Source organism: Solenopsis invicta, chromosome 3 (assembly GCF_016802725.1).
Source record: "Solenopsis invicta isolate M01_SB chromosome 3, UNIL_Sinv_3.0, whole genome shotgun sequence".
NCBI classification, from domain to species: domain Eukaryota; kingdom Metazoa; phylum Arthropoda; class Insecta; order Hymenoptera; family Formicidae; genus Solenopsis; species Solenopsis invicta.
Window position 1 is genome coordinate 9,617,096 of NC_052666.1, and position 25,504 is coordinate 9,642,599.

Below are 25,504 nucleotides of genomic sequence, written 5' to 3' on the forward strand. Positions count from 1 at the left end.
TTTTTCTTATGTTATCGTTTGCCGGCAACTTCTTCCTCGCCTTTGCTAGGAAAATCCGATGTTAATTCGGCCACTCTTAAGTTTTTCCGGGCTGTTTCATAGTCATCTAAAAATAATGATATAATAAAGGTTTATCATAAAATTAAAATACAAATCTTCAGAAACAGAAGTATATATTAGGTACTACATACCAAAAGTATTTAGGACCCTGGCCTTAAATGAAGGCCATTTGTTATTTGGTATCGTTCTATTTTTAACGCATCTTGCTGGGAATATAACATCACGTGACGGCCAGAAGCAGAAATCTTTGTGTACCCAAAAGTTGGATACAACCTCCACGCTTTTGTCATCCGTAAAATCAACAATACAAAATTTGGAAGACATCTGTAAATTCACACATAATAATATAATTTTATAGATTGTATCCATGGATGAGAGGAAACGCTACAACATTCTTATGACGGCCTTCAGTTCGATCAGATGGATCAAAAATTGGTAAAAGGATAGCTTTATTTTTTATATCACGGATTGAAAATGCTTGTAAACCGCTATATTCTTGAGAAAATTTTATAATGCCAAAACACGTCGATGGTGCTGGCAAATGAAAAAAAGGTTTCCCATTTTTCAATTTTTTGTCAATAATTATTGCGACATTGTTTAGATGGCATATGTTTTCAACCATCACAACACTTTCATCACGCAAAATATAGTAATTATTTGGTTCTTTTATCATAATTTTAAAATTCCTTAATTGTACATCCTTGTGCATCGGTGATGTTCAATTGTCTATCAATGTTCTATTAAAATATTCTTTACCAAGTTTGTATGTGCTAATAGCATCATCGAAAGTAACATAGCTATTATTTCTCATTTCGTACACTCTATTGTTTCATTGCTCAAGAAGTTTATCATTATTCCTTACCAATTTCTTTATATGCTGCAAATGATTTTCGAATGTAAATGCCGAAAAATCATCGAGTGCACCCTATCTCCAATGCATCGTCTGCTAAGTGCAGCATTCCGTGCGTATTATATGTTGCATTTTCCTCTCCATATAATTGTAAATATTCAATAAAATATTCGTTTATTAATCTTTTGGCATATCTGTTTTGCTCGTAATCAATACCAGGAGTTGCTAAAAGACGCATAGCCATAGATAATTTTAGGAAATGATTATAGATGTTTGATCTTATTATTTTGCGTAAAACAATAGATTCAGTATAAAACAAAAATTCACGAAATTCTGTTGCTTTCATTCTGTCTAGTTCGTCCAAAGACCTCCGTGAAGTTGGCACCCAACTTTTACGAAATCAGATTTCAAAGTGTGTTTCTTGTAAGATTTTGTCTGTAGATGATTGTAGTAAACATTATTCTGTTTGTAGTTAAAAAATAAATATGTTATCGGTTTTTGAAAAACGGTAAGAAATTATTTAATAGCTACAGCTCAAATGGCATTAGATTTCAATCTGAAATCGTTTGTAGTTGTTTGTAGTTCAAGAATTTCTGTTTATATTTTAAAAATTAGAACGTTATCAATTTTTAAAAAACAGTTGGGAATTATTTTATAACTACAGCACAAATGGCATTCCACTTCTATATAAAATTGTTTGTAGTTGTTTGTAGTTAAAAAATATGTTTATAATTAACTTTTAAATAACAACTGGGTATTAAATTACAATAAAAAAAAAAATTACATCATATTGTCATTAAAAATCGTTTGTAGTTGTTTGTAGTGTAAGAGTTTTTGTTCGTAGTTGATTGTAGTTCAAGAATTTTTGTTTGCAGTTGAAAAATAAATATGCTATCGGTTTTTAAAAAACAATAAAAAATTATTTAATAGCTACAGCTCAAATGGCATCAGACTTCAATCTAATATCGTTTGTAGTTGTTTGTAGTACAAGCATTTTTTTTATAATTTAAAAATAAGTATATTATTGATTTTTAAAAAACATTTAAGGATTAATTTTTAACTGCAGCACAAATGTCATCACAATTTCTGTTTTTAAGCATGCTTACTTTTAACCTACAAAAAAATTCTTGAATTGCAAACAATTTCTACAAACAATTTGCGACCGCACTCACGAGCGTGGTGCAACTGCGTTAATTGCTCGTGACGCTAGTTAGGCAGCCACGGTAATCGCGAAGTCGCTCATATCAAAAGCGCGAAGTTAGTCGATACGATTGGGCGCCAGGCACGAGCGAGCGTGCCACTCTTAGATCGGAACGTGACCGATCTCTCGATTCATACCGGAAAAGGAAACGCGAAAATACTCTACTTCGTCACGGGCAATAACGGGCTCTTTTAACCGGTAGCTCAGCCACGGAATTGGCAGAGGGGGTGGTTCGCGACGGACGAGGAGACGGAGGAGAGCGAGGGAACTTAGAGACAACGCTTCAGTCCGATAGAAATGAACAATATATTTCCGATAGATCACGCTACTCACAAGTGGTGGTTCTTCACACACGGGTGGAAGCTGCAAAAGATCTCCAAAAAATAATATGTGTTTTTCACCAAACCATCCATTATCAGAGTCATCAGTATTAAATATTTCCGTTAATCGAAGATGCAAGTACATTAATGTGATATTTGAAATCATTGAAATTTCATCAATAATCATTAAAACAACGTTTTTAAGTTCCTCTCTTATAATTTTAAGGACTGTATCAGAAAGTTGTCTATATTTAGCAGTACAGCCATGTTCCACTGGTAACTGAAACAATCTATGAATTGTAAGTCCATCAATATTACAAGCAGCTATGCCAGTTGGTGCAGCTATAGCTGTATCCTTTTTAACGTATTTTTTGACCCAACATCTAATAGCTTTTATCAAAAAACTTTTTCCAGTACCACCCTCACCGCTAATATATAATCTAAGAATTTCATTATTGGGTAATATACTAGTAGTAACTCTATCAAATATTCGTTTTTGATCTGAATTTAATTGTGCTATCATTTCATCAACATTATCAACTTCGAACTTGTTGCCAATATCTTTAAAATCTTTCATAACTCCTTCAAGTTCAACAGGAACACATTCTAATTCACAATTATTAGAATTATCGTTTTCGTCTTTCTTATTTTCTAACATATTTTTATCAATTAACTCTTTCATATTATCTATACCTTGTTGAATATCGATCATTTTTTCGTGATATTGAAAAGCATCTTTAAGTTCAAATTGTATTAAAGAAAATGCTTCTGCATAACTATCACATCCATTCTTCAATTCATCAAAGTTTCGCCAAGGTTTAAACAATAATAACAACGAATGATAATACTTCTCTGGTTGAATATGGACATTGTGTCTATAATGATTAATAAGATAGCCACGTTTACGTTTCTTTAAATATAAAAGTTTATCCAACTCATAATACACAGTCTCAGAACATGGTTCAGATTTTGTAATATCATATCATTTTGCAAAATCATATAAATTAGTACATTCTAGTTCTGCAAGCCTGTTTGGATAATAAGTATCTATTAAAGAGGGACAAAATATATCAGTAGACTCCGCGTTCAACATCTCAATTTCTTTACAAGATTTAAGTTTTCTATTTCTAATTATATTTACGTCTAACCATCTTATAGTAGTATCTTTATCGGTACCATGTAACGAAATTCCTAATAAAGTATCAGCAGCTTCGAGAGCTCCACACTCCCTATGGTTTAACATACGCATTCCAATATTCCAAAGATTACTTCTTAATGGTTTAGTTGAATTTATTTTGTCAAATATTTTTATATTACTTTTTTCCGCTTTAGATACATATTTAGTAGTATACCAAGTCAATAATGTAGATTTTTCACCTACAAATTGGATATCCATATTTCTTTCCCATGCAATAAGTATAGGTGGATTGTAATCATTAATATTTACTTCCTCTTTAAAGCGTGGTAAATCATATAATCTGCTTTTCGTTTTTAATTTTCTTCTATTTGCTATAGAAACAGCAACATCTCTAATTTTAAAAACATCCGTTGCAGGTCGAGAAAAGCCAAACCTGCAAACTTTTGACTCACTTGTTTTTGTTTTTTTAATACGCCTGCAGTAACTATTATGTTTGTGTCGTTGATGCCTATCGACACGTTGATATAATTCTGGCGATATATTTTTATTTGGTATTCTACAAGTGACATATTTTAAAATAAAAGATGCGATATCTTCATTAGAAGATACACCAATTATCGGTGCATCTTTTATCCAAATTAGCAAATGAAAATGTTGCATACCTCTGCTTTGATATTCACGACGCCAAAAGTAATGAATAACTTCTCCAATTGGATGATCGGGTGAACAAATAAAATCAAGCATAGCTTTAAATTTATTATCTATAAATCTGGAAGTTGATACAGGATCAAGAGCAATAAGTTCCTTTGCAGATTTTTTAGCAAACGACTGATTTACCTCTCGAAGATATTCTATCAAATCTGTCCATAACCATTCACAAGGACTAAGAGTAAGAAACCAAGTAGCGGGACCGTAATTAGATATCATACAATGCAAATTACTTCTAGGTATTTTCCAAAACTGTTCTGTATTTCGTAACTTCGAAAATATAGTACTTAAATTAGATTCAAGCTGTTGCTTCGATAGTTGTTCCAAATAAGTAGCAGCTGTATATCTTTCACGAGGATTAGTAACATTCATTTTATGATAAATTCCACCATTTAACTGTCGTATGTTACTATCATGTAACAAATAAAAAATATACGGTATATGTAAGCGAAATTCAGAATGTTGCGATTTAAGCCTCAGTTTGATATATTCGAAATCAGATAATGGAATATTTCTATCTTCATGCTGTCCATTGACACCATACGGATATATATAAGGGAAACATTGTTTATCCAAATCTTTAGTACGATTATCTAATGGAACATCTTGAATTTTAATCATTTGATAAAGCGCAGTTGCAGATTCATTAACCTTTTTTTCATACATAGGATGTATTGTAAATTGTTCATAATATTGATCAGATTGTGACATTTGCGTTAATAATGCTTTATTTTCTTTATCGTTTTTCGTTTCATTTTCTTCTTTATCATCAATTATAGAATTATTTTCTTCTTGAGATTCAATAGTTTGTAATTTGTTATTTTCTTCTTGAAATTCAACATTTCGTAATTCAGAATTTAATAAATCTTTAGCAGTTGTTGGCAAAATAATACCGGAATACATATTATTGTTTTCTTTTAGCCATACTAAAGCATCCCATATTTTTTTTATATCCACTAATCTTTCCCACACTAAATTTGCCTTTGTTGGAATGCCTCGAACTAATATGTATAGTTCATGATTTAAATTAAGAGGATCAGTCGAAGAACAAATCTTTTTCAACGTTTCTGTCAAAGGCAACGGCAAATGAAAAGTTCTACCTTTTACCTTGGATACCATGAATTTATGTGGTACATTTTTATTCGATACAGTGTTCATTCTTTGTACAGTTTGAAATGCTTTTGCTCGTTGTATAAGTATTCGTTCGTATTCATTTAATATTTGTATTTCTCTTGGTACAGGTAGTACTTCGAGTTTATTGTATTTGCAGGTTGGAGGCATTTTATTATTTTTAAAATATCGATTACAATACTTGCAAATAATACAAGTTTCTTTGAGTTTTAATTCCATGTTATTAATAAAATTATTCCAAACTGTCATACTATTTTTCTTACAAATTTTGATCATGCAAATATCCCTTCGAAAGCAATATTTTGTACAAGATATACAAATATGTCTTGGAGTATCTGTTGATCGTTCCGTAAACGCTTTGAAAGCTAAATGATACTCGGATTGAATTTCATCTTCATTCAAATTAATTTCGGTAGTATTATTAATACAAGTTTTTGCTTCTTGTTGTACCTTTATCAATATATCTTTAAGTACAGTTACATTGAAATCATTTAATGCTTTATTTAATTTATTTAATTTCTTATGAATATTGTTTAAATTATACATTAATCTTTTTATGTTTCGTATTCTAGGATAATGAGGAGATATTATTTCAATAGCTAAACACCATGAACCACATGATTTGTAGTTAATATAGCAACCGTGACAATGACCTAGTTTGTCTTTTCTAAAATCATTTAAATGCTGTAGTTTATCTTTGTCTAGTGTGTCTTTACGTAATCGATTAAAACAATTATAAGCATGGTATAGAAATTTATGAACATTCTTTAATGTGCAATTTGATAATTTCTGAAAGCAGCATTTCAAATCATTAATAATGATACTTTCCATTTTACAAAGAGAGCTACAAAGCCACACTTTTCTTTTACTTTTTGACCCTATAATAGGTAAAATATTATTTGCTTTACCTTCAGAATTCATTACAATTGGTTCGGAAGATTTTAAAGTGTGATATGTAGTTTCACCAAAATATAATTCAGTAGAAGCAGTATGCTTAGACTGTCCACAAAATGCTTTATTGTAATTTATAATATCTGGTGATGTCATATAGTCTAAAGTATTTGATGACAAGAATTCTGTTGCACGTGTTAAGCATACTTCAGCTTTTTGTTTACATTTATTAAATATTCTTTTCATTTGAATAATGTAACGTTTTCTGGTATAAAAACACCATTTTACTATACGCTCTGCTTCTAATCTATTTTCATATAATGATGACATTCTGACAAATTTTGATATATTTCTAATATATTTTTCTTTAGTATATTTTAGTTTTACATTATTTTTTAATGTATTATTAGCGTTACTTATTTTCTTTTTGTGTATTTTATTACAAATCTTTTGGTATGCTAACACATTGTTTTGATGCAATTTGTAATATTTTGTATTAAAAATGGATCTTTGTCTTTTATATTGTAAATCATTTTTACAAGTTTTATATTTTTCTTTCTCTCTTGTTAACAAATTTTCTCTATGTGATTTATAATATTTCTTATTATGAATACTTTTACTTTCGTGTAAACTATTTTTACAAATTTTATAATTTTCTTTCTTTTTAGTTAGCAAATCATTTCTACGAATTTTATAATTTTCTTTCTTTTTTGTTAGCAAATCATTTCTACGCAATTTGTAGTTTTCTTTCAGTTTTGTTAGTAAAGCATTTCTACGCAATTTGTAGTTTTCTTTCAGTTTTGTTAGCAAAGCATTTCTACGCAATTTGTAATTTTCTTTCTTTTTTGTTAGCAAAGCATTTCTACGCAATTTGTAGTTTTCTTTCTTTTTTGTTAGCAAATCATTTCTATGCAATTTGTAGTATTTATTATTTGCAATACTTTTTTTTTCGAAAAAATTAATATCTGTTTTATATAGTACAATGTTTTCCGATGTTTCTAAAACAGATTTTTTTTGTTTTTTGTCATTATTTAAATCAATATAATTTATTTTTCTTTTTATACCATGTTTGAGTGTTAAATTCTCAGTAGTTGTGACATTAATATATTTAATATTATTTTGATTAGATATACTTTTATCAGTTAGTTGTACTGGATCAAGTCTTGTAATTGTAGGAAACTGTTCTATCTTATTTAATTTAAACATTTGTACTAAATGTTGACGCATTAAACTTTGATCATACACAACAGTCTCTGGTTGATGACCATATAAAAATGACACTGCAAATGCGATTGCAAAAACACCACAATCATTACAATTAGATTGGTTTTGAACTGTTGGAAATTGTATTGATTGTTTATCAAAAAGATAAAAAGGAAATAATTTTTCAAGGTAAATTTTATGGTGTTCATGTAACCGTTTAAAATTTAATGAATCGTAAATATAAATCATTTTAGTATCATAATAGCTGCACACCCAATGCCCATTTAAATTTGTTGCCATATCGTCACAACTATGCAATATCTGAATATGTCTTTTATCTTTAAGAACAGGCTTAATTCTATTAGGACATTGAATTTTCCATGTTTCACATGGTTCATATTCTGAGAACATTTTTAATAATGAACCAAAATGATCCATATGAATATCTTCTAATCACTCACCTCTAAGAATTATTTGTACATTATTCATGTGCATAGGTAAAATATTTTTAACAACCTTTTTTATTGTTATATTATCTGTAACGTGTTTCAATTTTTGCAAGTTTACAGAACATTCTTTTTTATTTCTTTGTCGACGTTCTCGTCTTTTGTTTGCTAATATTTTTCTTCTTTGCAGTTCATCTAAAGAAAACAGTTGTTTTGGATCACCAGGTCTTATAATTCGGGGAAAATGTTCTAATTTATTTGATTGAAACATTTCCGCCAAATGTTCATGCATTAAATTTTCATCATACATAACAGTATCGGGTCTAAGATTAAATAAAAGTGATACTGCAAATGCAATTGCAAAAATTCCAGAATTATTACTACTGGATTGTTCTTGAACTTTTGGAAATTGTACTGGTTTCTTCTTAAAAGAGTAAAAAGGATATAATTTTTCAAGATATATTTTATGATGCTCATGCAATTGTTTTAAATTTAATGAGTCATAAATATAAATCCTTTTTGTATCATAATAACTGCAAACCCAATGTCTATTTAAATTAGATGTTTCATTACTGCTATATAAAATTTGTATATGTTTCTGATCTTTAAAAACTGGTTCGATCGAATCAGGACATTGGATTTTCCATGTATCACGTAATTGATACTCTGAACAATTTTTTAATAATACTCCAAAATAATTAATATGAGTATCATCTAACTGTTCCTTTAATGTGATCTGCATGATGTAAATATTCAAAGAATACTTTCTGTTAATAAGGATATAACCAATATTTTTTTTTCTATAATATTCAGTTTATTTAATACTGATACATAAGGCGCCTAAGGCAAGCCAGCGCTAAAGCAGCCGTTATTTTAGTTCAGCGCTATGGCAGCCGATACACAGCGCCATCAGAGCAGCCGATACACAGCGCTATCAGAGCAGCCGATATAATGATTTTGCAGTCACTTGTCACCTGCAAATATAAATATTTATGTATTATTACTATTTTTAAACATTGACAAAATAATGTGAATACTTTGGAAATGCATTATTTATTTTAATAAGAGGTAAACCTACAGATATAGATATAATATTGATCTAATATAGATTCTAGCTTTGTCAGAGTGAAGTTATTTGTCTATTGTCTATATAACTTCTCTCTGATAAAGCTAAAATCTATGTTAGAGATAAATTATTAATTAATAAAATAAGTAGTATATTTCCTAAATGTTCATATTATTTATTGTATCTTCAATACATTCGTTTACATTCAAAACCATGTACGTTTCGGGCTCACTTGCCTCTTTTCAACATGAGAAGACTACAAGACAAAGAAGACCACCTGAATATTTTTAACATGTATTTAATACTAACTTATTATAGGGTAATATCAGGTCCTGATGTTTAGAAGAAATAAGACTTGAAATTTAATAGATATCAACAATTTAAGTCTTAAAAAAAACAAGATTTCAATCTACTTAACAGTAAATAATGTATTTTCAAAAAGAAATATAAAGAATTGATTTTAAGAATTTATGTAAATGATGGAATATTAATAGGACAAGATTTACAAGAAATAGAAGAAACGAGAGACCGGCTTAAGAGATAGAACCTCGGCTTAAAACAAAATTTAAAATGACAGTAATTTATAAATCAAATGTTTTTGTAGGATTATTAAAAATAACAAAAAAAGAAGATAAAATTAAACTGAAACAAAAAGAATTATTAAAAATGAAGAAAAGAATTTATATAAGAAAAATTATACCTAATTATAGAGAGGTAATACCTTCTTATAATAATAAGATTAAAATTCCAATGCTGTTGGATCGGCAGTTCCTTGTGCTCTAGTTACACGTAGTGCAATCAGTATCAGTATAAATAATCTAAAGAAAGGCAATATAATACATTAGTTTAGTAAAATAACATCATCAGTAAAAGACAGAGTTAATATTAACAATTTAAAAAACCTTTAACTGGAAAATAGATTTTTTTAAATACAACAAGACGGTAGATATAAAGTACGTCTTGTTATTAGAGGTTGTAAACAATAAAAAAATATAACGACAGTTGTTTATGCACTAGTTATTACACATCTACGTAGTACAGTCAGTATAAAATAGTATAAACAACCTATAAAAGCAATATAATACATTAGTAAAATAACATCATTAGTAAAAGACAGAATTATTCAAATCTCTGGAAAAATGTGCTTCGCTTTATCAGATCTGTCTCCAAGTCATTAATGCAATGTATATTTTTAATTAATGCAATGTATATTTTGAATCATTAATGCAATGTATATTTTTAATTAATACAATGTATATTTTGAAAAAAAATTGATACTTGAAACATGTATATATCAAATGATTGAATGAAGATATAAAAATTATTTTTCTTTCTGGTTTCAGAAATTTGTAACTGGATTAATTAATAAGTAAGGTAAGTACATTTTGAATCCTGTTTATTAAAGTTAATAAAGTTAAGTGTAACTTTTACAATGTATATAAAGTTTACTGAAGAACTAGTTAAATAATACATAATGATATTAAATAGGCTCGCTGTGTTACAAAATAAATGTTAATGGTAATTTAATAAAATGTACGTTAATCTCACTGTTACCTGAGATATTTAATAAATAATGTTTCTGAGTCTGTTATAACAAGATATTCTCTCATAAGAGATAATTTATTTTTTAACACAGCGAGGATATTTAATAAATATCATATTATTTTAATAACTGATTCAATAAACTCTATACATTGTAAAAGGTACACTTTATTAACTTTAATAAACAGGATTCAAAATGTTTAAAACCTTACTTATTATTCCAGTTATAAATATCTGAAACTAAAAAGAACACACAGCGTTGATGCTTCTAAAACTCAACTTGTAAAATTGAACATTCAATAGGCATTAGAACTTCAGAAAAATGAGATACGTATTGTAGGAAAGGTATACGAGAAGTAAAGCAAGCAAAGCAATATATATTGTTAAATATAGATTGTAACTCACCTTTGATCTTCGATATTGATGAATAAATATAAATAATAGGCTCAATTCAACGCGTTTTTACGCGAAACGAACAAAGCCGATAAACCCTGCAAAGTGAGATCGCTTTGCTCAGAACTGGCGCAAAACGCTTCCGTGCCTCTTGATAATTAGTTTCGCTTGCACTTGGCACCAAACGCAACCACGCCTTTTAATATTGACGATTATTCAGGTTATTAAGAGATTACGACAGGTTAGGGTCAGAATTATCGATACGGTCGACAATAAAGTCACCAGATTTATAAAGTACCGCAATCATTCCACCATTGTGGCTCCAACACGCGGCACATTTAAAACGTGCATATGTGAATGAATGTATTTAAATAAGAAAGAAAATCATAAATTATATAAATCAGTGTTTTTATTTACGATGATTGTTCTTATTTACATATGACTTCATTGCAACGCTTCTACTACTATATGTATTTAATTCCTTAATATCAATATTTTCCTTTTTTAAAGTAAAATGGATGCGTGCTATAACAAATGTTTTTAACTACTATACCTCACAAATTACAGCTCTTGCTGACAATGTGTCTTATATATCTAGTGACTTTAGTCGACAATATAAATTAGCGACCTCCCACGGCGTAAAACTTTATTTATACCGAGTCGATAATGTATATTAATCGATCCAATCAATTAGAGACCCTATAGGTCTGTTCGCGTTGCATGCCCCAAGAGCACTTAGATCACTTTTATCACCAATCGCAGCATTAGTTCTAATGCTGTGATTGGTGATAAAAGTGACCCAAGTGATCCAAGTGCTCCTGGAGCATGCGACGCGAACAAACCTTATATCAGAGTCCGGACAAGTCGCGATTTGGGTAAAATCGCACGAGAGAGAAAGAGATACACCTCTCTCTCTAACTTATTCTTTCTCAGTTGAGGTTAGACACGTCAAGAACAAGTTAGAGAGAGAGAGGTGTATCTCTTTCTCTCGTGCGATTTTGCCCAAATCGCGACTGGTCCAGACTCTGATATAGCGTCTCTACAATCGATAACAAGTCAGCGCCTCCCCACGGTGTAAAACTTTACTTTATACACGGGGGCAATTGCAGTTGAATGTAATTGGTTCTTACTTTTAGATCCAACCAATCACATTAAATTGTTACTTAACCGCCCAGTAAACTGCACTAAACTATATACTTAAAGAAAACGATTGGTCTATTTTTCATATGCTAATGGACTAATGAATTTTCGCGCTACGGGACGCCGGTCTAAATAACAATTCTTCTCATGTTCATGTGCCGTGACCATAGAAGATAGACGTAGGCCACCATTGTATGTTCTGTGTAGGCCACGTGCTGTGAGCTGTGAGCTGTGACTAAATCGCAATGAATAGGCCAAATAATGGACGATGAAGAGGTCGATGTAAGTATTAAGCATTATAATATGAAAAGCCAGGGTACCGATCATGTAACTTTTTTCTAAGGCGGAAAGGTGAAAAGTGGATAAAAAATTTCACCATTAATTTCACCTTTTCGCCCTAGAGAAAAAGTTACATGATCGATACCAAGTTATGTTTATGTTAAGATTACTCATTTCTAATAATCTTGTTGGACAAGGTGGATGTGGTGAATGGATCTAACGCCTTCTTTGTATCTTGAACACTGTTTTATTATAATGTACCTTTCGGTTGGATATACATACAACGAAAGTGACGTTAGCGTGAACGCACGCAAGAGAGTAAGAAGAGAAGGGGGAGAGACATTCAGCGCCTTTTCTGGTTGCGCAGAACCGAAGCGCCGCCGTACGGGCATACTACCGATCATAGATCGGTCTGTCGATGTATAACTACCGCGAATTACAAAATGCGCCTGGTTAGTAAGATAAAGGAAATAAATGTGAGAGCTATTTTAACACTCCCCCCGCTTGCACATTTTATGGTATTAATAATTGAACAACAAACAAAAAAAATCGGCTATGGTTTATGAGTTTAAAGCGTCCTGTCGGTCTATAATGCCGATTTTGTTTCGCAAGTATTTGAATCTATCTCGTGGTAGACCTTTCGTGAGAATATCCGCTAATTGGTCTTGACTGGAAATATATTCCACATTGATATCGAGATTTTTGAGCTTTTCTCTGATAAAATGATAACGCACGTCAATGTGTTTAGTGCGACTGTGAAATTCTGCGTTTTTGATAAGCTTTATTGCGCTTTGATTGTCTATCATGAGTGTCGTCGCATTGTCACAAGGACGTCCGATATCAGACAGGAATTTTCTTAACCAAATCGCCTCTTTGGTCGCCATGCTTGCGGCGATATACTCGGCTTCGGTTGTGCTGAGACTTACTGTTGCTTGACGCTTGGAACTCCAAGTGACTGGACCGTTCGTAATTTTAAAAATAAACCCGCTGGTCGAACGGCGTGTGTCAATATCCGCGGCATAATCGGAGTCGCAATAGCCTGTTAACTTTATAGCAAATTTGTTATCACTATTATTGTACACAATGCCGAATTCTGGAGTTTTCAGTAAGTATTTGAAAATACGCTTCACTGCGTTCCAGTGAGTTGCGTTGTAATTATTTAAGTATCTACTGACTATTCCGACTGCGTAAGAGATATCGGGCCTCGATACGGACGCTAAAAACAGTAAGGCTCCGACAGCTTCACGATATGGTATGTTACAGCAAGTCATATCCTCGGTATCTGCGGATCGCAGATTTACATTATGGTCGGCAGGAATGGATACAGGGTTCGCGTCGAACATGCCAAAACGCGCCAATAGACGATTAATGTAATGTTTCTGATGGATAAAAATAGTGTTATTCAGTCGATCGCGCTCGATCTCCATTCCGATAAATGTTTTCCCGTTCCCTGTGGTCGTTTCGAAAGCGGAACTTAAGGTTTGCAAAATTTTATTCAATACGTCTTTTGATGAGGTTAGAATGAGTCCATCGTCCACGTAAAGTGCAAGGTATACCTTTTCGTTCTCGAATTGACCAAGATACACACACTGATCGGCGTTGCTTTGTTGAAAGTTAAATTTTTGTAGAAATTCGTCGAACTGTTTGTTCCAGCATCTTGCTGCTTGTTTGAGACCGTATAAGGCTTTGTTCAACTTGCATACTACATTGTGATCGTCTGTTTCTATACCTTCGGGTAGTCGCATATAAATTTCCTCGTTTAGAATTCCGTTAATGAAGGCTGTTTTAATGTCGAATTGACCGATTTCTAAATTTTCATGCGCGGCAACCGCCAGGAGCGTACGAATTGAGTCGTAGCGAACTACAGGGGAGAAAGTTTCGGTAAAGTCTATCCCGGCTTTTTGTGAAAAGCCTTTTGCACATAGGCGTGCCTTGAAACGAATGACATTTTCTGAGGGATTTTCTTTTATTTTGAATACCCATTTGCATCCGATTATATTATAATCTTTAGGCGGAGAAACTAAAGTCCACGTGTTATTCTTTTCGTGAGCTTCAAGCTCCTTTTTAATTGCTGATTTCCATTGAATCGCGTTTTCCCCTGTAGTTGCCTCGATAAACGTTGCTGGTTCGTCAAGTATTGCAATGCTCGCCTCATAACGTTCTGGCGGTTTAACTGACTGTCGGTTTCTTAAGTTATAAGTGTTCGCGACGGGTTTAATTCGATCCGAGTTGTCAATTTCATTAATTGGCTCTGTTGAGTCATTCTGTATATTTTGAAGAGGTTCAAAAATATTTTCATCTTGAGATGTAATTTTTATAGATGCATTGTCAGATTTTATATTTGAATCGTTATCCGAATTTTCGTTAATTATTACATCCCTTGTTATAATAATTTTATTTGTTAATGGATCGAAAAGCCGACAGTTAGTAGATTCGCCTTCATAGCCTACTAGAATTAATTTCTTGGACTTGGGGTCCCATTTCTTTCTATGTTCCTTAGTTACATGCGCAAATGCGTCGCTACCGAATTTTCGTATGTGTGATAAGTTCGGTTTTTCTTTGTGCCATAACTCGAAAGGAGTGATCTCGCGCGTTTGTGAAGAGATGCAACGATTTAAAATGTAAACGGCTGTATTGACTGCCTCAGCCCAAAAACGCGTGGGCAAATTTTTGGCTTGTAGCATTGTCCGGGCACATTCTGTAATTGTCCTAATTTCCCTCTCTGAACGACCGTTTTGCTCGTGAGTGTACGGAGCGGATGTCTGAAGGGTGATTCCGTGACGGGCAAAATAATTGCGCATATTGTTGTTGCAAAATTCGGTACCATTATCGGCTCTGACGGTCTTTATTCGTGTTCCGAATTTATTGAATATTAATTCTTCGAATTCTTTGAATTTTTCGAAAGTTTCGCTTTTATACGTTAGAAAATAAATACGACGGAAACTTGACTTGTCGTCTTTGAAAAGTAAAAAATATCTAGAGCCTCCGATAGATGCTTCGGACATTGGACCGCATACGTCCGTATGGATAAATTCACCTATTCTCCTGTCACGGAATCTCTTTTCGGACTTGAATGGTAAACGATGTTGCTTACCGAATTGACAGCTTTCACAGAAGAACTTATCACTATTGGATAATGAAACGCCGTTAATTAAATTTTTCTTAATCATTTCGCGAAGTGATTGACAATTTATGTGGCCTAATCGTTCGTGCCAAGTTTTTAAACTATTACTTGAGACTGCATTTGCTTCATTGACGATGTCGACTTTAATTAATAATCGGAATAAATTATTATGTTGTTTGATTCCGCAAGCCATCACTGATTTATCGCGAATAATTTTTACATTGTTCGATTCAAATTTTAAAATATAACCTTTTGAAGTACAGATACCGGTTGAAAAAAGATTTTTGCGTAATGATGGTATGTATAGTACATCATCCATTTTGCCGTTAAGCCACTTGCCGTTGACATACATTTTAATATGAATCGTACCGCGTCCCATTACCTCGCATGTCGAGTTGTCTCCGAGACTTACAGATTCGCGGTAACTATTGTCTAATTCGCTGAACCATTCGCGGCGGAAACACATGTGCTTTGAAGCACCGCTATCTAATAACCATACCTCCTTTGAATCGTGTTTGAGCATGCGTGACGCGAAGTCGTCATTGGATATCGTGAACGCACCGAAATTGGCCGTGTTGTCATCCTTCTCCTTCGCTGAGTTGTCGCTATCTCTTTTGTTTCTGATGTCGTCGCGCTTCTTGTAGCATCGCTTCTCTGGATGACCTCGTTTGCGACAATACCGGCAGGAGATTTCTTCTTTCTCGTACCTCGAGTCTTTTGTTGTTTGCGTTTCCTTCCTTGATCTGCTGGCGTGTGCAGCGCCGCTTTTCTTGTGAATTTTGATCGTGGCTAAGGCAGTCGTCGCTTCCTCGAAATTTGATAAACGTTTCTCCTCTATGAGTAGACGTTCTATGAGATTGTCTTTGGTTTGATTAGGCTGACTGACGCTATCCCAGGCGGTTATCAACGGACTGAATTTTTGTGGGAGGGTGCCGAGAATTTTTGCCATAATCATGACTTCGGATAGTTCCTCACCGACGTCCTTTAATTGTCTAGCCATATTTTCTATTTTGGCAACGTGCTGTGCGACAGAGTCGGCCGATGCCATCTTGTATTCGTGGAATTTTGTCATTAGCGTTAACTTGTTCGTGGCACTTTTTTGCTCGTGGATGGAACTGAGTTTAGCCCACATTTCGGCGGCGTCCTCGCACGTGACTAAATATTCGAGCTGCGAATATTCTACCGCCGATGATAGAATGCACATGGCCTTGGCATTCTTTGTATTCCATGCTGCGTAATTGTCTGTCGCAGGCTCGGGTTTTGGGGTCGTTCCATCTGCGATGTCCATCAAGCCGCTTGCCGTGAGGACGATCTTCATTTGGAATTTCCATAATTGGAAATTTGTACCGTCGAATTTGGTTATGTTTTTCAGATCGATTGTACTGTCTGCCATTGTAATAAAGAGGATTCACACAAAGTGTCGTTTATAGAAAAGATCACTGGAAGGCTTCTGAGAGCGTAAAAAAAAATTCTTCGATCACGTGTGCAGTGTCGTGCGAAAAGACGATGGCGTTGCTGCGCCTCGGCTCTCGAATCGGTTAGATTTGCTGACTCTCTCGTTTATAGATACTGATATTCACCGATTGCGTCGCCTGGGCCCATAACCTGTTTTTCAAGGTGGATGCGGTGAATGGATCTAACGCCTTCTTTGTATCTTGAACACTGTTTTATTATAATGTACCTTTCGGTTGGATATACATACAACGAAAGTGACGTTAGCGTGAACGCACGCAAGAGAGTAAGAAGAGAAGGGGGAGAGACATTCAGCGCCTTTTCTGGTTGCGCAGAACCGAAGCGCCGCCGTACGGGCATACTACCGATCATAGATCGGTCTGTCGATGTATAACTACCGCGAATTACAAAATGCGCCTGGTTAGTAAGATAAAGGAAATAAATGTGAGAGCTATTTTAACAAATCTTATCTCATTTCCAGCTCGAAATGAGGGACCTCAATTTAGAGGAGTTCAATGGCGGCCCCCAGAACGCCGCTGCTGTCAATGGCGGCTTCCAGAACGCCGCTGCCGTTAATGGCGGACCCCGCGACGACGATGTCGTCGATGTCGTCGGTGTCGACCCCCGCGACGACGCTGCCGTCGATGCCGGCCGCCGCGACGCCGGCCGCCGCGACGCCGCAGGTCCCGCAACGTCGCAGCTGGTCCCCGCGACGCCGCAGCTCGTCCTCGCGACGCCGCAGCTGGTCCCCGCGACCCCGCCGCCATTGGTCCAATTCAACGTAAGTATTAATTAACTTCTTCGCTCAGACTTTAGCGCGAGACGCGACCGCACCTCTTGATATTAATCTAATAGACTATCAATTTTTTATTTTTATAGGAAGACCAAGAGGAACAAAGGGCGGCAAACGGCGAGCTTACAATAAAAACGAATTTTTCAACTTTTTATTCGACATGTCTAGTAGCTACAACCGCCGCTACAATGGAAGAGGAGGGAGGGGAGGTAGAGGCGGAAGAGGAAGAGGAAGAGGATATATATTTTAAAATGTTTTTTCTAATTTTTTGTAATGTTTTTCTATTATACCTAATAAATACCTAATAAATATAATTCAATAAATGTGTATACTTTATTTTTTTAGTAAATTTAATGCATTAATCAATATTTTGCTTTCTTGTTCAGGTACTTGCTTTATCTTTAAGCATATCAAACTAATAAAGTAGAAGATAGAAGAGACAAGACGTAGTTGTAAAAGCCTTAAATACTTTTATATTGTAACTAGGACCATATTGCTTTTCACTTACTAATTTTACAGCTTTGTTGTATTGGAGATTCTATTCTAATATCACTCTAAAAGCAATAACATATGGAGAAAGTTAAAGACCTAGTGAAATATAGCTAATTCTAAACCTGGATGATCTTGCTAAATTTTACTTTTTAAAGTTAATATTAGCTATTTATGGTTTTGACATTTAAATACTTTAGGATCGTAATCCCAGATAACAATATGCTCGCACAGTGATAGCATGGTGCACGCACGCGTGCGGATTATCCGCATGCGGAGATGTCATTAGATCCGACAGATGCGTCCTCAATTGACCGCAATATCGCTCGCACGCGTGAGATCGCACGCGTGCGAGTGAAATGCGCTCCTCATGCGTGCGAGCGATATGAGCCTCACATGAGGTATATAAATGCGCATTTGTTTTATAAATTTATAATTTAACAAGTCTATCCCAAACAGCACCGAGTCGACTATTAGCAATAAGTCGACTTGTGATTAATTTGAAATAATTTATACATTTACTACCAAATTTGTATTCTCATGATAACATTTTTCAAAAATTTAATTTAATATTTTAAAATGTACTACCAAAATTTGTATTCTCATGATAACATTTTTCAAAAATGTAATTTAATATTTTAAAATATAATATACATTATATACATTGAAAGTAGTAAAATTAAATTTTTGACAAATATCATTATGAAAATAAAAATTTGGTAATAAATGTACAAATGTAAGTGGATATAATAAAATAGTGAAAGAAAGAACAAAAGTTATTTGTTTATAGTTAATGTTATTCAGAAAAAATATAAAATGTTTTATATTACACACATAATCAATTATATTTACAACATTAGAAAAGTTTGATTTATTAAAAAAAAAAACAAAGTAATTTTTCATAAAACAATAGTTACAATCTTAATTATTTTTCAATATGCGATATATAAAATAAGAGAAACTTTTAATTATATAGAATGTATCGAGACAGTAATTTTTTGCCAAAATTTGGTTTTATGTAAGTGCAAATTTAAAGAATTGAATTTATTGACAACAAAATAACATTATAATAACATCTCATGATTTGAATGTGGAAAAAAGAAGGTATATCTATATGCAGAGAATGTTTAAGTCAAAATGACATTGATTGTTCTCATTTCTACATGATTACAATGTCATTTGAAAACAATTTGTCAAAATTTTACCATATACAGCCATATACATAAATTGCATTTCATAACAACATTATAATCTTATTAACCAAGAAAAGACTCAATTAATAAATTAATATCGTAATATCACATTGTTATAGCAGCCAAATAACTAAACTTATATACTCGTCCTTATTTTCATCGGTCAAAGGAATATTAGCACTATTCGGCTTTAAGTCTCTTTGGGAAGTATGACCAAAGCTTTCTTCGTCAAGGCTTAAAGTGAGTTCTAATTCACTGGAATCGTTTTCATTAATTCATAGAAGAGAGTTGTAATATTCAGAATCAACACTCTCCATATCTTTCAGATCAATTGGTTTAACCAACATTATTTTATAAAATGGTCGAATAAGGAAAGCTAAAAAATAAATTCAAAAAATATAGTTATTTTATACATTACTATTATAATTACTATACATTTTACTACATGTTAAGACCTACCATCGCAGAAGTTTACCATGATAAACAGCCATTCCTGCTATACGTCCAATAAATTTAAAATAATTTAAATGCTCCTCATTACATACACCAGAACAAGGATTAATTTGCAGTGTATAATTATGGCTAAAAATAAAAAAATCGTGCCATTTTTTTTTCTATAAATTATATATTGTAAGTATAATAAAGTTTCCATTGTAGAATACTCACGTTGCAGAATACTCAAAAAGTCCATAGTATGGATTAAATATTTCTTTAGACAATAAAAAGAACCATTCTCTTGCAAGGCCACCGTAATCTAAGCCTATCTCTCCTTTAAATTCTACCCATAATTTCGTTTTTAGAATATCAACTCTTAACGGATTCGAGCTTATAATATGTGGTACGAATCTTCCAAAATATTGTTTCGGCCAACTTTTATTTCAAACTTATTAGGAACATTATTCTGTAATAAGATATATAATTATAATAATCTCATATCTATGTCAAAAATGATATAATGAACAACGAACATATGTACATACAGGCTCCTTCTCAATAGAGAAGAAAGAGGACGATTCTAACCTCACTTAATTGTATATACATATCACGTTTTATTACATATAAAATTTATATATGTATATACATATAGATATCTCCGATATTCGTTAATATTTTATGTCATATTAATTATTATGTCATATTAATTATGAAAAGACATTACCTTGATAAACATTGCATAGTTGGAACAAAAAAGCCGGCACACGGGAGGCACATGGTGACAGTGGGCGCGCACACACACACATACACACACACACACACACACACACACACAACACACACATACACACACACAGACGATCGAAAAGATGAGATCGCGGCGATCGCATGTCGCGCGCACACTACAATAACTTGTAAAAATATACTTTTATTTCTAATAATGTTTATGAAATATATATCAACATTTTATAAATATTTTTAGAAACATAAAGCGGCGTCTACAATGGGGTCGCAGTAAAAGAGTCGTATCGCAATCGTTTAATGAGACGGACTAATCAAGGAAGAAAATACAAAAGCATTATACTTTCTCTCTCTCTCTCTCTCTCTCTCTCTCCTCTCTCTCTCGAGCGCTCTCTCAATTAGGTAGCTACATAATGCATATCTCTCTCTCCTCTCTCTCTCGAGCGCTCTCTCAATTAGGTAGCTACATAATGCATAACCTCACATAAGAACCCATCTTGACGGACAGTCGCCCGTCTTGAGCGTTGTAAATGCGCCTTGGCGGACACTCGCGAGACTGAACGACAAGAAGACGAACACTGAAAACTGAATCGTCGAAGTGACACTTTTCATAGACTCGCTGTCGAAATCTCGGGATTGACTGAACCGATTTCATTCGGACCGGTCGCAATCGAAAGCTAAAAAAAAATCATTATAAAAGTATCATTAGAATTTTTTTCATTATAACCTTTGTTTCCGAGTAAATCCGAGTTAATTGAACGGAAAAAATGGGCAAGGCGAAAACTCGAGATAAAGCTAACGGTAGCGCTTCGATGCGGTCGATACTGCGGTAGCGTTTCGAAATGCCAGTGCCGTAGTCACAAATTTTGACAAACTTTTTTTTTATACCTGGCGTCGCGACGCTACCGCATCGCTTGATATTGAGTCTAATAAGGGACTTATGCCAATATGATGCTCTGGTTGCGATTGAGTTATAAATGATTCCGCTGTTCGTAATGGAGCGTTCATTTCCGGATAAATTACTTTACCAATAAATTTGTCTTTGGTTTCGCATTTGCCACATGCATAATATCCCCCGTGGCTTTTGATGCAGCAGATATATGCTCTTGCAGGAGCATTACATCTAAAGCAATCAATTATAAATTTACTAGTAGTATCTGTCCAAGTAAAACCATTCTCTGCAAGCATTTCAGCTTCCTCGATGAAGTATTTTAAAAATACATCCGCTTCTGGAGGTTTTTTATATCCATGAAACGCTCCAATGATAAACGGTGACTTGTTTTTAAAATGTCTAAAACATCCCAGAATTGGCCATAATTGACTCTTCGAACTTTTAGTAAGCGGTAATCCGTCTATGTTGAAGGACAAATGAATTTCTTCAGGTAGACGTGTAATGGTTCCACTAGTTTCTATAATGTAACGTATGCCCTCCGGAATACCGAAATGAGTATATTGGCCATGCTCCATAGGAATAATTTTTGATTTCCTAGGCGTTTGCAACAGTGTACGAGCATCTCCGGGAAGAGACTTCATAGCTTCTTCCATTTTCAATATCCGTAATAACTCGGTAACTGCACATTTACAAATATTATTTGTATGAGTCCATTTCACAAGATTTTGCCGCAATCGATCAATATTAACAGGATTATTTTCATCCTCCAATCCTTCCTCCGAAGAAAAATCACTATTGTATTCATCCGACAGTATTACTTCATTATTAAATCTGTTTTCTTGCTAAATTTCTAGGACACCTTCCTCATTATGAATGTCTTGAATTTCTTGGATTTCTTCTTGGGTTTCTTCTTGAGCCAATTCGGATAAAACGTTTTCGAATAAACGTTTCTCATCATTATTTTCTTCTGAATGAGAACTATCGAAACTAGAACGGTTATCCCACTTTGATATTTCGTTACTTGCATGTAAATAATCTTCTATATCGCGTGTTGCTTTCTGTGCAAGTCTTCGCTAATATTTCCAATTATATCGTTTTCGTTTTCTCTCTTTTGGCATTATTCAGCTAGTCAATATTTAAGAAAAGGCTATATAGAGTAAATTTAATTTATCGATATTTTTGTATGCACGTATAAATCTTTGTATAATAAGACGGATGAAAATTTGTACATGCTTGGGATTGCCATAAGTATAATATAGTATACAAAAATATTCCTCACAAATTGCGATATTATAATTTCAAAATATTGATATAAATGTAATAAAAGATATTAGGAAAAAATTTAATATTTAAAAAGTAAAATGTTAGGTTGTAATTTTACTATAAAACTAAATAAAGAAATAATTTGATTAAGAGTTATAAGAATGTTATAAAATACAATTCCGAACATTCAGCAAAGGTTTAAAAAACGTAAAATAATAATAGGTAATGTAAAGAAATAAAAATATTTTCGCATACTTTCCGAACAATATTGCATATTGTTATGTTTCTTGTTTTATTTTATTAATATTACTATAAGGGATAGTTTTCTCTCTTCAATTTAGTTACATATATACATATATATTTAAAATTTAATTCGATTAATTTTTTTAATTGATTTATATTTTTTATTTTTTTGAATAATTATTAAGTGGTTTTCCCAATTTTTTGATTCCCTTTTACAGCCCTGATCCTATAAAACATTCGGAATTGCAATTGTTATTTTTAAATTCGGAAAAACGTGCAGATTAGTTGATTATGCACCAATAGTAAAAATAAATATAAAGTTTTGGTAAATATGGATACAATAGCTGCACCTCATCAATTTTATCATTTTTTAGATATGTTGTACAGAAAATTATTCTAAATTAATCTCTGCTGAAACCAAATTGAGAATGACATTAGTTTAAAAGATATAACAAATTACAAACTAATTAAAAAGTATTTAATTAAAAATTAATTAAAATTTTGAAATTTCAAGTTATCTCTCTTAAACCAATGCCGTTCTCCACTTGGCGATGCAAAAATTTATTCAAAGAAATTTCCTCTACAACATGTATAAAAGACGCAATCTATATGATATATGTGATCTTTTACACATATTTATCAACGTTTCAATACAAGTTTTATGTAACTTCTTTTACTCATTGTTAATAAGTAAATAGCCAATAAGCAGAGTTGGCAAAATTCTACATTATTTGGATAAAGTCCTTGCCAGTGGTAAAAACTGGCATTTTCCAGTAAAAATCGGCAAAAATAGGTCTTTTTTAAAATAAATTTTTTTACAAACAATAAAATAAATAGAAACCTTTTTTATTAATAATTAAGTTTACAAGCAGAATTCCCTAGGTGCTCTATAATCTTAGCTGCCATTCTGTGTGAAAAAATGTGGCAAAAGAACAAATTAAAAACTAATTAAAAACAATTAATTTAAGTTTCATTTAAAATAAAATCTGTAATAATATATAAATTATATTACAATATAAAAAAATTAACTTTATGTTATATGATATTAAATGGTAAACGAAAATCTAATTATAATAATAAATCTACTTATAATGATAAAAATTATAATAAAAGCTTTATTGTAAAAATGTATTACATATTAATTTACTCATTACTAACTTACTTTATATTAATTAAAAAACTTTATTATTATGGAGTTTGTTTTTCCTTAAATCATAGTAACAAATTTATTATATAATTAAGAAGAAAACTTTTATAAAATTATATTATATAAATATATTTTAGTTATACGTATTATTTTTATAGTTGTTGCCAATCATTTATACTATAGGATAAAGTTCAGAAAAAATAGTTCAGTAAAAACAAGAATGTACCATGGTTTTTACCACATACTGGACTTTCCCTGCCAATTCTGCCAAAAAGAGATTGTGTACTAAAAGTGTACTTACATTTTTTTCACATTACATCAAAAGTGCATTTGATTCGTATAAACAAAAACATAAATTTCTTAAGTTTGTTACATATCATATTTTAGGTTTTAAGAATTTCTAATGTCATATTTTACAGCAGTTATTTAAAACAAGTACACAAATGACAGAATATTATATAAAATTTAAAGTATATATAATACAATTTCATTTATGATCTTTAAAATAATGTAATGATACTTCCACATTATATATTTTCTTATTTTAGTAAAAAGAACTATTTTTATATCAACGATAATAAATTTTTATTTTTAAAAACCTTTATATTCACAAAAAGTATTCACAGGATACTATATTAACCATAAATTTTTCATATTTCTCATGCACTTTCAAATTACGCAATGTTTGCAATAATTGTAAAATTCATTTTAAAAGTAATAATTTACCTGATGTCTTCTTTGTACTCTGGCCTTTATATGCCTTGTATAATAATTCTTATTTTTCACCTCCGCAGCAAAATATATGTGTAGTTTTTTCTTTTTTCACCTCCGCAGCGAAATATATGTGTAGTTTTTTCTTTTTTCACCTCCACAGCGCAATTATATATATGTCTAATGTTTCAAAATCCAATAAGCAAAACCAAAATAAATAATTTTGTAACAAAACGCCCCTCCACCTCGCGTGCACTGCCACTCCGCTCCGTCCACCCGAGCAATACACCGGCAGAACGCCACGTGCGCACACCGAGCTAACCTGCCGTCGCGATCACGCGGCAGCACGCGCGCCGCCCGTGGCGTTCGGCAACGTTCCCACTCCGGGCCAGCCGACCGAACGCGCGGATTGGTCCGCCCAACCGTGCGTTCGGATATATAAGCCGGCAGTGGGAACGCTGAGTCAGATCTTCCCGGTCCGCCGAACCCGACAGGTCGAGAATCCTCGACCGCAACTTCGACTCCCAAGAGAACGAGAATACTCGCCTCATCCAGACTCCCCTCGACGAGAATCCTCGTCGTCCCGGCTAGCTGAGGATCCTCGACTAATCCTGCTATACCGAATACCGCTCCGCAGCCAATCACGGCGAGCA

General features: G+C 32.9%; 2 protein-coding genes across 2 annotated transcripts in view; both read right to left on the bottom strand.

The window, feature by feature from the left end:
* LOC120357042 (protein GVQW3-like) overlaps window positions 1-25,504 on the bottom strand; it is a 240,672-nt gene that overhangs the window by 92,523 nt on the left and 122,645 nt on the right. The gene's annotated exons all lie outside the window — the stretch shown is intronic.
* LOC105203270 lies at window positions 21,204-22,140 on the bottom strand. The gene is made up of 2 exons (XM_039447534.1): window positions 21,484-22,140; window positions 21,204-21,272 (listed from the first exon to the last, which is right to left on the bottom strand). The coding sequence occupies exons 1-2, from the start codon at window positions 22,138-22,140 to the stop codon at window positions 21,204-21,206; spliced, it is 726 nt and encodes a 241-aa protein (XP_039303468.1).

Bases quoted from the DNA above. Each gene is read 5' to 3' on its own strand.
- LOC105203270 (XM_039447534.1), bottom strand. From the start codon at position 22,140: ATGGAAGAAGCTATGAAGTCTCTTCCCGGAGATGCTCGTACACTGTTG. The intron at 21,273-21,483 runs GTATAAAAAAAA...ATTTTTTTTTAG, and splicing joins CGGTAGCGTCGCGACGCCAG to CTTTCGATTGCGACCGGTCC.